General features: G+C 53.9%; 8 protein-coding genes across 10 annotated transcripts; 5 read left to right on the forward strand and 3 right to left on the reverse strand.

The window, feature by feature from the left end:
- Window positions 1-206: 206 nt before the first annotated feature.
- KVP18_000900 (uncharacterized protein) lies at window positions 207-1,070 on the forward strand (the record flags this gene model as incomplete). Its single annotated transcript, XM_067950405.1, has 1 exon — window positions 207-1,070. The coding sequence occupies one exon, from the start codon at window positions 207-209 to the stop codon at window positions 1,068-1,070; it is 864 nt and encodes a 287-aa protein (XP_067806334.1).
- A 42-nt stretch (window positions 1,071-1,112) lies between these two features.
- KVP18_000894 (uncharacterized protein) lies at window positions 1,113-1,865 on the forward strand (the record flags this gene model as incomplete). Its single annotated transcript, XM_067950397.1, has 1 exon — window positions 1,113-1,865. One exon carries the CDS (start codon window positions 1,113-1,115, stop codon window positions 1,863-1,865), a length of 753 nt encoding a protein of 250 aa, XP_067806326.1.
- A 51-nt stretch (window positions 1,866-1,916) lies between these two features.
- On the reverse strand, window positions 1,917-2,573 carry KVP18_000897 (uncharacterized protein; the record flags this gene model as incomplete). Its single annotated transcript, XM_067950401.1, has 1 exon — window positions 1,917-2,573. The coding sequence occupies one exon, from the start codon at window positions 2,571-2,573 to the stop codon at window positions 1,917-1,919; it is 657 nt and encodes a 218-aa protein (XP_067806330.1).
- Window positions 2,574-2,705: 132 nt separating this feature from the next.
- KVP18_000898 (uncharacterized protein) lies at window positions 2,706-3,665 on the reverse strand (the record flags this gene model as incomplete). 2 transcript variants are annotated; one of them, XM_067950402.1, is made up of 1 exon in its annotated part: window positions 2,706-3,665. In XM_067950402.1, the coding sequence occupies one exon, from the start codon at window positions 3,663-3,665 to the stop codon at window positions 2,706-2,708; it is 960 nt and encodes a 319-aa protein (XP_067806331.1). The 2 variants fall into 2 exon arrangements, with proteins under 2 accessions (XP_067806331.1, XP_067806332.1); XM_067950403.1 differs by having other exon boundaries at window positions 2,706-3,644.
- A 959-nt stretch (window positions 3,666-4,624) lies between these two features.
- Window positions 4,625-5,029, forward strand: KVP18_000895 (uncharacterized protein; the record flags this gene model as incomplete). The annotated part of the gene is made up of 1 exon (XM_067950398.1): window positions 4,625-5,029. The coding sequence occupies one exon, from the start codon at window positions 4,625-4,627 to the stop codon at window positions 5,027-5,029; it is 405 nt and encodes a 134-aa protein (XP_067806327.1).
- Window positions 5,030-5,481: 452 nt separating this feature from the next.
- Window positions 5,482-8,325, reverse strand: KVP18_000899 (uncharacterized protein; the record flags this gene model as incomplete). Its single annotated transcript, XM_067950404.1, has 1 exon — window positions 5,482-8,325. The coding sequence occupies one exon, from the start codon at window positions 8,323-8,325 to the stop codon at window positions 5,482-5,484; it is 2,844 nt and encodes a 947-aa protein (XP_067806333.1).
- Window positions 8,326-8,832: 507 nt separating this feature from the next.
- KVP18_000901 (uncharacterized protein) lies at window positions 8,833-9,132 on the forward strand (the record flags this gene model as incomplete). Its single annotated transcript, XM_067950406.1, has 1 exon — window positions 8,833-9,132. One exon carries the CDS (start codon window positions 8,833-8,835, stop codon window positions 9,130-9,132), a length of 300 nt encoding a protein of 99 aa, XP_067806335.1.
- Window positions 9,133-9,167: 35 nt separating this feature from the next.
- KVP18_000896 (uncharacterized protein) lies at window positions 9,168-10,855 on the forward strand (the record flags this gene model as incomplete). Of its 2 annotated transcripts, none has more annotated exons than XM_067950400.1 (2): window positions 9,168-9,180; window positions 9,209-10,855. In XM_067950400.1, coding segments are annotated over 2 exons (1,660 nt in total), but the record flags the coding sequence as incomplete, so codon positions are not given.

Raw genomic sequence — 10,855 nt, forward strand, 5'->3', positions numbered from 1 at the left:
AGGAGGGTGCTCAGGAGAGGTCCACTCTGACACCTCTGATGGTATATCATAAATATGTTTTAATCGGAAAGGAGGCCAATCATCCACAGCGTCGATCACATGCGAAATTTTGACATATGCAGACCCTGTCAGCAAGCAAGTGAAGATAAAGAATTTACGAATGTGACAGCGACACAGGCAATAAACATAATTGCTCCTTTGTTGAGATGTTGGCGCACTGTCCTTCGCCACAGTTCCTGTTGGGCGTGCTCACGCTTCCAATTTGTACTGCTCCTAAAGAGGCACCCCCACCCAAGTTGGTGTGTCGATCTCAAGCAATCAATATCTCCGGCTACTTACCTTCGGAGATGCCGCGCGTTCATCTGAGCTGCGAACGCGCAGCCTTGATTTTCGATTCGCCAAAGCAGTTGCCGCGGCGGCGCCGACCGTTGAGATCGCGTAGCTGGGCACGTACTGTGGGTCTCCCCCTAAAAGACGGTACCTGCCCCCGCGTGGTCGACGCGATAAATCGCCATGATGCGCACGGTCTTCTTTTTCCCACAGTGAAGACACCTGTTGCCTTCGACAGCTACGCCGCCTTTTCCAAGGCTTTCCGAACTCCTTGCACACGTCTGATGTCTCGCACACCGGCCTACCTTATATCAGACAGTGGCCGCTCTCGACTCAAATGGAGTGAGCTGCTGCAACGCCATCCAGCGCCACGCCTGATCTACAGGTGCCCGCACACGATGATACTTAACGCTGGCTCTCCTCTAGATTTACTCATGCAGGAGGTTTGCGAGACGGTTTTGGCCTACCGTTATCGGCTGCTCGCGCTGCTGATTGTAAACAGCGTCAGCTTCGTGGCAATGGAATACGTCTATGGAATACGTCCATGGACCGTGCTGCTCGTGATCCTCAACTGTACAGTCGCGACTCTCGCAACTGGTATTGTCTCAAAGATGAGCCTGGCTGAATATGCGTATGTGCCAGAATTACTGGAGGAGTCGTGGGCTTCCAGCGCTTTTTATTTCATTGGTATGGTTGCAGTCTCCGTGTTTCTGGCAGTCTTGAAAGATATCAATTACTAGTTCACTCGTATCTTTCGTTTAATTCGTATCTTTTGGCGCCCAATGTTGCAATTTGATGCGCTGCGATCACAGAAAACCCCCCTCGTCGCCGCTCTGACCCTTCCAGGCTTCCAAGTCGAACCTATCGCCACCTCGAAGTCCCTCAAACGGCATTTCTCAAGAGATGCTGTGCCGTTAAAGGCGCCGCCGCTCCACATGAGTTGCACAGCGCCCCCGTACTGTTGGAAACGCCCAGTGTGGCTGGAGGCGTCCTCAGAGAGCTGCCATTGCGACAGGCTACTGACAGCTCTGGTGGAGAGGTCTCCGAGTCTGCTTCTGCCAACCACGAAGCTGCCGCTGAACTCAATGGGGCCTGGAAACGTTTTAGCTGCTTTCAGACCCCCTTGCGCTGCTTTTTGGAAGTCTCCTGAGTTCCCGCCAGGCAAGTACTTCCGCTGTGCCCAAACGATGAGAAGCACGATTGCAGGGGCCCTGCTGCAAGAGGTGGTTGAGGCGGTAATGTGTGCACTATGTGGCGCCCGAGTATTGTTCGTCGCCTCTATCTTCTGCTGGCTCCTCCACTTCGTGCTGGGTTTTAACGAGGCTGTTGTCGCCCTGTTTGGGTTGATCGCCTACTTTGTGCTAGTGAGCTTTATTACTCATGTCGGCAGGAAGTATTTCATGAGTCTACACAGCCTGTCAGAGCTAAAGGTCGCCTACGGCACGATCTCGCACCGCATAAACAAGATCTTCTTCTATACGGCACTTACAATACTGATGGGTACGTGCTGTTACGTCCTATCAAGGTTGCCTTGACGCTTCAAAATTTTTAAATTACGTCTTGAAAACCCAATTCCAATCAGCGTGCTAGTGTTTCAGCATAGGCTTCTCGCATGTGTCAGCGGCTTCGGCACCATCCGCATCTGATTCCGTCGGGGAAGCAGTGGTCTGTAAGATTACATTGGTCTGCTCACCCAGAAAACGAGCCGCGGCCGCAATTCTTGGGTCGGCGAGCATTCTCGCGACGTCTGGTTGGGCTGCGACCGAGGCCACAAGCTGTTGCAGATAGCCCTCGGAAGACTCAGGCGCGAGAACACTCTTCACGCTTTGCATCAAACTGAAGGCTTTGAAACGCCATCCAAAGGATTTTATCAGCGCGGCAGCGGCGGCTGGGTCCTCCAGCAGCGATTGGAGGGGACCGAGGTTCACCCCGCTGAGCATCTCTTCGAGGCTACCACCTTCTCCGAGAGACCGAAGCAGGCCTCTCACTGTAGAATTGTTCAGCAGCATTTCCATATCCGGAAGGTCACGCAATACATCGCTCGGAAGAAATGACTCGAGAAGCCCTTTTAGACCTTCATCAGCATCAAAGGGCGGAAGTGCTTCCTTGATCCAGTCAGCGTTCAACAGACTCTGGAGGGCGTCCTGGACATCATTGCCGGCTTGCTTGCCAACAGAGGCACTGGCGTCGGTCTCCTGGCCGTGGACAGCAGAATAGAGAACGGCGACAGTAAAGAATCTCATTATGCTTTTGTCCTCATTTCGATTCAAACCATCATAAAAATCATGCGGCCTTCCCTGCGTGCAAGCGATGCGAGAAAACAATTTGAAGAACAATAATTAGAGCATTCACACTTAAACACTATCTTCTGAACGTCAAGTCAGGTATGGCTGAAGGGCGGCAAGTGTCCCTTTGCCCACGGAGGACTTGATCAACGACAAGTTCTCCGCTACTATCTCGGCCAAAAGCGTCTCGACATCTTCCTGTCCGAACTCATCATGCACCAGTGAGTCGAGAGCCTCAACATCGCAGAGGGCCCCCGTGAGCAGCTTCTTCACGCGCTGGTTGGCAAATGCAGCCTTGGTGAAAAACGGCAACAATTCTCGCTCACCGCTGGAAACCACCGCCTGCAGCCTCGCCCTACTCTCCGCTGACAAGTGCTTCGTAGCCTCCAGGAGAGCCACGACAACTGAAACTTTTACCTGGGCCATCTTCAATATATTTCTAGCGCTGGAAATCCCGTTGTCATTCCAGCCAAGCACAGGGCGGAGTTCATCCTGCCCGACACCGAGGTGATCAGAGCCCAAACCTTGGAGGGCTACGCTGGGATGCGCGGAGTTCTTCTCGAAGCCCTCTGTAGTTTCACCGAGGTCATCAGCTAGAAGGGCATGGAGTTGCGCCCTCGCGTCCTGTGATATCAAAGGCTTCTGTGATATCGAAGGCTTCTGTGAAATCAGAGGCTTCTGTGAAATCAGAGGCTCCTGAGAGATCAGAGGCTCCTGAGAGATCAGAGGCTTCAGAGGCTCCTGAGAGATCCGAGGCTCTTTAGAGATCCGAGGCTCTTTAGAGATCCGAAACTCTTTAGAGATCCGGGGCTCCTTAGAGATCCGAGGCTCCTTAGAGATCCGAGGCTCCTTAGAGATCCGAGGCTCCTTAGAGATCAGAGGCTCCTTAGAGATCAGAGGCTCCTGAGAGATCAGAGGATCCTTAGAGATCAGAGGCTCTCCGCTTTCAATGATGTCCCCAAAATGGTCAGAGTCAGATGCGACATCAGCACTTACCACATCCTCATCAAAGAACTCAAAGTCCTCCATTAAGTCGTCTTCAGAGTGCATCAAACTTGTTGGTGTCGTAGATTCGGTGTTACCTCGAAGACTACCCGCAGCACTAATTGATACCAGGAAGAGAGCAGTAGAAAACAAGCGCATGGAACCTTACGAATACACAGAGATGCTGCGACACACCACATCATGAGTTTGTGGGGCTTTCAGCCTGTGGGGAGTCTGTAACATCTCAGTCAAGAGACCAGGTAATAATTGTCGAAGGCCCTCATCGCTTCGTCAATAGTCTGCTCGGAAAACAACAGCCAAGAGCCGTTTCAGCAAGAAAATAGTTTGAGGCAAGGCTCTGCATGTTTGCCTCACCCGAGTCGGTTCGGCGAAGTATTTGTTATTGTTAATGTTTTTCGCTGCTGCTATGGCGCTCTGCGTGAGCAGCTTGAGTGGTGAGCACTCTCGTGAGGCCTTCGATTTGAAAACGCACCACCACAGCGAGGTCCCAGATTCTTCTACGAGAGACTACTATAGTGAGGTCCCAGATCATTCTGTAGGCGATGTCACATATCCTTCTACAGGAGAGGTCCCAGATCCTTCTACAGGAGAGGTCCCAGATCATTCTACAGAAGAGGTCCCAGAGCCTTTTACACGAGACCACCACAGCGAGGTCCCTGATTCTTCTGCGGGAGACTTCTATAGTGAGGTCCCAGATCCTTCCTCGGAAGAGCATCTGCCAAACACAAGTATTGCTGAAACGACTCTCTCGACCAGGCTGCGACCACCACCGAGCGTGGCGTTCCGAACGGCACATGCCCGCGCCCCACACCCCAGTTTTGAACAGGGACTCCTCTCCCGGCTCATGCGTGCTTTTAACTCAGCAAAGTGGATGATGACACAAAGACGAAGAACTGCATCCATTTGAATCTATGATTCTTTTCCTTACCTCGACAGCCTCACTGATGACACTGTCACCAAATCAAAACCCCACTCCAACAGAGATCTCGAAAAGAGTAGAATCGATGAGACTACTTAGTACTGCTATTATCGGTCTGGCCTATGCCCTAGGTCGAGCTCATGAGAAGCCCATTAGGAGACCAGAGCACTCCAAGGGGCTTGTCAGGTTTTCGGAGCATCAGGTCGACCACGTCGACCACCACAGGGGGAATCACAAGAAGACGCGACTTCGCCGCCTACAGACTGGGACGGCAACTATGAAGGCCACCCAGCTTGGAGATTACGGCAATCCCACCATCTTGGACGTACTACAGTTTGGTCTCATGTTCGGGCCGTCCCCGAAGAACGGAATGAAGTATCTGAATCGCGGCGTCATGAAGCCGAACCACAAGCGATTTCTGAGCTTGAGGGGCAGTAGTCTGGGGTGGTTTTCCCCAGAAGCGTTCATAAGAAGCGTGCATAGAATGTGAATTTATCGACTGTGATGTTCTGGTGCAATGGATTTTTGGCATGCACTCAAATCATTCAAATCATGTAAACTGTAAGGTGCTGGTCAACAGTAAGGTTTTCTTAGGCTAACAAAAAACAGTGTAATGGTCATTTTGGGTCTCAAACGAGGGCAAGTCACAAAATCATTGATCTGAGGCGTTCGCTATGGGACCCCATTAAAAAACCGCCCATCAGATATTGGTTTCAAGGGCTTGAAGCTTCATTAAACGAGCGCGTTTCTTGCATGGGCACTCCCCAAGAGCCCTTCCTGCGCTGCTTCCACGGCAGCCACAGGCGCTGGAGACGGTTAGGAGGAATGTAAATAGTCGAAGAAGCTTGTTCATTGGAATGCTATTTGTTTTCGTGGGCATTAGTGGCTGTGGGGTGAGGCGACCACAATGTGATGTGTAGTGTTTTAAAAGGACAAGAGACCTCAAGGGCTAATATACGATGGGTGGCTGGTAGCTTCTGAGTAGGCAACTTTGGCCTGGCCGTGCGATGTCATGGGTCCGATACATCCCAGTAACACTGGGAGAACCAGCAATCCGTGGACCGTACCGATAACCACCACCAGCGTGAACATGCGGAAGAAAACAATGAAGACGTAGGACTCCGCAAACCCCAACATGAAAACGCCCAGCAGTGTACAAACGGCGCCGTTGAACACAGGGGCGCCCATGAGGGCGAGACTCTCCACCGCTCGTCGGTTTCGAGAGGAACCGTGGCAGTGCGACACGAAGGCGTGCACCATGTGGCTGGCGTAGTCCACAGCGAAGCCGACGGAGATTACGAGATTGATCATGGATATCATGTTGAGTTTAACGTCCCAGAAGTACATGAAACCAAACAGTCCTACGTCGATCATCACCATTACGATGATGGTGAGCAGCCCTACGGCGAGGGACGGCATGAGGACGAAGGTGACTAGGAGGATGGCCAGCGCGGCAACACCCATGTTGACGAAAACGGAGGATAGCACTGCTAAATCAGACTCGTAGAATATCATCATGTAGTTCCACGCGAGGGCTCGCATTGAGGACGCCTCCAGAGTCTGGCGGATCGAAGTCATCCAGAGGGCCCTCTCCTCTGACGACCGCATTGCCTTCGGGAGCAGAGTGCACCGCAACGCGGCGAGACGGTCGCCGATGAAGACCAGATCCTTGCGGAACTGGTCGTACTTCCCGGCTAAGGCACGATCCATGCCCGCGGCAAACCGTTCAACATCCCCGGAGAGAAGGTCTCCACGGTAGTCAGGGTCCGCGGAGATGATCTCCAACGGGTTCATGAAAAGAGCGGTGGACGGCAAGGCGCGTATATTCTCTGTCAAGGACAGGAGGCTATCAATGGTTTCGGATTCCGACCACACGTAGCCAGTTTCGACAAATACGTCTGCAGGCACATCGAACTTCGTGAAGAACTCAGATATAATGGTGTCATGGACCTTTAAGTACGAGGACGCTGGCGCCAGGTCCGACAGATCTAGTCCCTGTCGGATGTGAAGGAAACCGTACACGCTGACGGACAGATACGACACCACTGCGAGCGCCACCAGAATCTTCACCCAGGGTCTCATCAAATTCACTCCAAAGCCGTTCAAGAAGAATCGCCGCACCCAGCGCCCTACAACTCCTGCCGGCTCCTGGATGGCCTTGAGTTTCGCTAACACGGCATCCTCAGGCTTTCCCGGAGTGTGAAGCCAGACCAACCACCGGTTGGCTCCACCTGTAAGTCTGCGGTGGGCTCTGCGGTTGGACTGATCGAAGGCGGCTGCCACCAGTCCATTGATGCGTTCGGACGTCCCGACACGACCCATAAACGGTGGCCTCCAACCAGTCGCTCTGAAGGCGCGTTCCTCGCGCCGGGCTTCCAAGCAGAGCACTGGTAGCACGAACGTGAGGCACAGAAGGTAGACGAACAGCATACATCCGGCGGAAAAAAGACAGAAGTTACGGATTGAGAGGTAGGGCGAGAAGGAGCCCACCACAAAGGCCAGGATAGAAGTGAGCGTAGTGATGGTGATGGCCATACCACTCTCCTCGAGCGATTCTTGAACCCGGTCCTCTGCGTTCACCGTCCTGAAGTTCATGGAGTACGTATTGATCAAAACGAACATATCATCCACTCCCACGCCCAAACAAAGGAAGGGACAAACCAGGGCCGTAGGGACAAATGCCACACCCATCAAACTCAGACTGCCGAGGCCTGCCAACATCGACAGCAGACAGGAGGTGACCCCGGCAAACCCCGTCAGTACCTTACATTGTACGAGGTCAAAGCTGAAGTTGGCCAGCATAGCGTAGAGGTACAGAATAACGCAGGTCAAAACCACGAACTTTATGTCATCAGATTCGGAGGTTGAGGACCGGAGCTCATCGTCGCGACTGCGAAATGCGTTGACTGCGATGGTGTAGTCCGGAAAACTCAGGTTCAAAGACTGCACACCGGCGATGAGCGCTGCCTCCCAACGCAGGTTAAGGTCCTGCTGCTCCTTGGTGTCACGCAGGAAGTAGTAGAACGCATAGGCCCGTACGTCATTGATGCACTCGACGTCCGCCTCCACTAGCCCGTCCTCATCGGGGTCGGAGTCCACGACCGTCAACTGTCCCGCTAGGGCTGCGGGGAGGGCGCGGCGGCAGGGCTCCGCGCTGTAGCCGCCAAGAAAGTAGTCAGGTACGTAGCCTTTTCCCTCATCAATGTCGTAGATCAGCCCATCCACCAGCACGAACTCGACGGGAGAGGCTTCCTGTGTCTTTAGACCCGTGGCAATGACGCTCTGTTCATCGCAGTCGAGTCCGTAGGTGCGGGCGCACAGACAAGCGAAGTGCACGTCGCCGTCGCAATCGGGCACTGAGCCGGCTACAAGAACCTGCTTCCCTGAAGAGGGATCGCTGGTCTCTCCACGAACGAAACGATCAACAGCTCTCGCGAACTCGACGTCCGTATGGGTAAGAAGGTTACGGCCATCAGTGGCGGTCATGACCACGGTGCTCGTCCGCTGATAAGATGCTTCGAACAGGCTACGATGGATGGCGCCGTCCTCACGAGCCTTGCTTATCGGGAGGGAGTAGAGGTCCTCGGCGCCATTTATCCAGAACGCGAAATGCGGCAAGAAGCCCAAGCCACACAGCAGACAGGCCACGGTCGAGACAGCCATCACCCACCAAGGGCGTCGGCAGCAGAACCTGCCCCACTTGCCGAACAGCACATCTAGACGACTCAGCGCAGTTTCCTTCACCTCTGCAGCCTCCCTTATAATAGTCTTCAGATGGAGCACCATTCCACGAATTATGCTCCAAGCTGTGCTGCTGGTGACAGAGCGCGAGGTCGAAGGCTTCGCCTGGAAAGGGCTCGTCCCATGTGAGAGCAGCCTCCAAGTGGACTCACGATCATGTGTGGACGGGGTTGAGTGCCTCAAAGGTCGGCTTCCCTCTGATGTGGACTGGGTGAGAGTCGGTGCTTTGTGACACAGACGAGAACTCCAGGACTAGAAAGCGGGTCACTGCTGCTCTTCCAGGAACTGACGTCTGGCATTACGACTTTTCAATGCCGCTGTTGTGGCGCGGCCATCTGTAAGGTGACGTGGCAGTTCGAGCCCCTCTTTGACGGTGCTGAGTACTCCTGCGAGGAATGTCAGGGACACCTCCCTGACGTGACCTGCTCCACCAACACCGCGAGTCACTCTGGTCACTGCCAACTGCCGACAAGAGACCTCCTCGACTGTAGCGTGAGTGAAGGGGTTGTGCGGCACGACTGTGGCTGCTGGCTGGGAACTGCGCAGGCCACCATGGCAACGTTGCAGCTGCGCACTGTAGTCACTCCCGAGTCTGACCTGCTCCTGTGGTTGTTTCCGGCTCAGGAAGAGCGCGACTCGTCATTGGTGTCTTCCCCACTCGTTGCGTTGGTCAGAACTGACAAGTGGTTTTTGGCCTTTGAAGCCAGAACAGGGCTGCGAAGCGCAAGCGAGCCGGAAAAATCTCATACGCTTGCCGAAATTACCCTACCTGTGCCCATACCTATACTCTTGCAAGACGGACAGCACCCCGCCTTCAAACGGTCGTTGTGGTTGACTCACGCACTTGACTGAGGCTGTATCTATCGAATTTCGAATCTCATACGTACATGGTTAAGAAACGTAGGCCATCAGACTTCGTGTCATTCAGAATTGCGCCCTGATAGCCGATTGGGAGCCGCTGTCGATTCAGTTACCAAGAATAAGGAGTTCAGCCGTATGTTGGCTTTCGGTCTGCGATCCCTCACGGGGCTGGTCTGTCCGCCTACCATGAGGGCCATGGACAACGCCATCGAGAGCATCAACCTAGGTATCACGCCCTCTTTGGTGGAGTCCATCAACAATTCCGACGAGGAGGTAATCCGGTCCAGCGCCCTCGCATTTTCCGGGCTCACCAATGCCCTACGGACCTGGGACGATGACGAGGTGACCAAACGATTTGTCCGCGAAGGTGGAATGACTGCGATTATCTCCGGCTTGAAGCTCAGCCTCCAGGACATCAGTATCAAAGTCGACTTTGCTGAGAGTTTGCGTGAGTTGCAGAAATCGGGGGTTGAACTGCCGGCAGCGGCCTTCAATGCCCTCCTGGGTGTCATCGACAAGGACAAGCTGAAGCCCGAACCTGCTCTGATGATAGCAGAGCTGCTGGAGTCTCTGGGCCAACGCAAAGACGTTCGAAAGACCATGCAACCCGACGCCCCTGCGACCATTACGGAGTTTCTCATCCACGCGAAGTACAAGGACCAGTCGGCTATCTGGTCGAAGGTAGTATCGCAGTTCCTCCGGATTGAAGGTCACATCGCGTCCGTTGAGCACGCAGGCGCTGTCATAGACGTGCTGGAACTGTACAGGACGGACTCGGCAGTGCAGAGCAGCGGGAGTGATTGCCTTGCTACGCTGGTTGGACCGGACGACCTCAAGAAGTGTCTCAGTGATATCAAGAGCTCTAACGAGACCGCCAGGAGCGGGGCTCTGGCCACGCTGGCGGCGATGTCGTACATATCCCAGTATGCTCAAGCCATTGTTGAAGCGGGGGTGGTTCCAACACTGGTTAAGGCTATTGCTGAGTTTGGCCGAGAACTGCATCAGCAACACGAGGGCAATCTGATCAAGGGCATCAAAGGAGCTGCGAGAATGATTGCCACCGTAGCCAGAAACCCGAGCAACCACAAGATTCTTCTTGAGACAGAGCCAACCTCGGCGGTCGTGGAGACGATGATGGCCTGTGAGGACGACGACCTGTTGGCTGTGCTGGCCTCGTCGTTGGTACCACTCTTGTCTCTGAACTACAATCAGCTACTCATTCTGAAAAGCTCCGGATGTCTCAACTTGGTCATCAAACAGCTCGCTTGCTCCAAATCAGCAGATGTCCGACAGGCCTGTGCCGGCGTCCTTGAGGTATACTCTGGCATAGGGGAGGAGGCGGTATCCGAGTTAATAGAGGCGGACGTCGTGAAGACTTGTTTTGAGATTCTCTCCGAGACCAGGTGTCCGTTGACAGCTGGCGCATGTTGCGGCATACTTCACAAATGCGTTACACACGACCACCAGACTGACAGGTACTTGCCATTTCTGCAGGTGGTCTCTAAGCTGATGGACTCATTCTCTTCCGACCCCCGCCTGGCTGAGAAGTTATCGGATTTGGCCAAGGGATGGGCCCAATTGGAAGGCGTCAAGGACCACGACTGCGGTCAGCTGATTGACAGCTGTCTTACGCTGGCCTTCATCCACCAGACATCCTCTACCGTGACCACCAACGTGGGGTGTGTACTTGCTGTTCTCGCGACTGAACGGGATG

Source organism: the organism of the source record quoted next (assembly GCF_019968955.1).
Source record: "MAG: Porospora cf. gigantea A chromosome Unknown PgA_NODE_778_length_11172_cov_388.446, whole genome shotgun sequence".
NCBI lineage: Eukaryota > Apicomplexa > Conoidasida > Eugregarinorida > Porosporidae > Porospora > Porospora cf. gigantea A.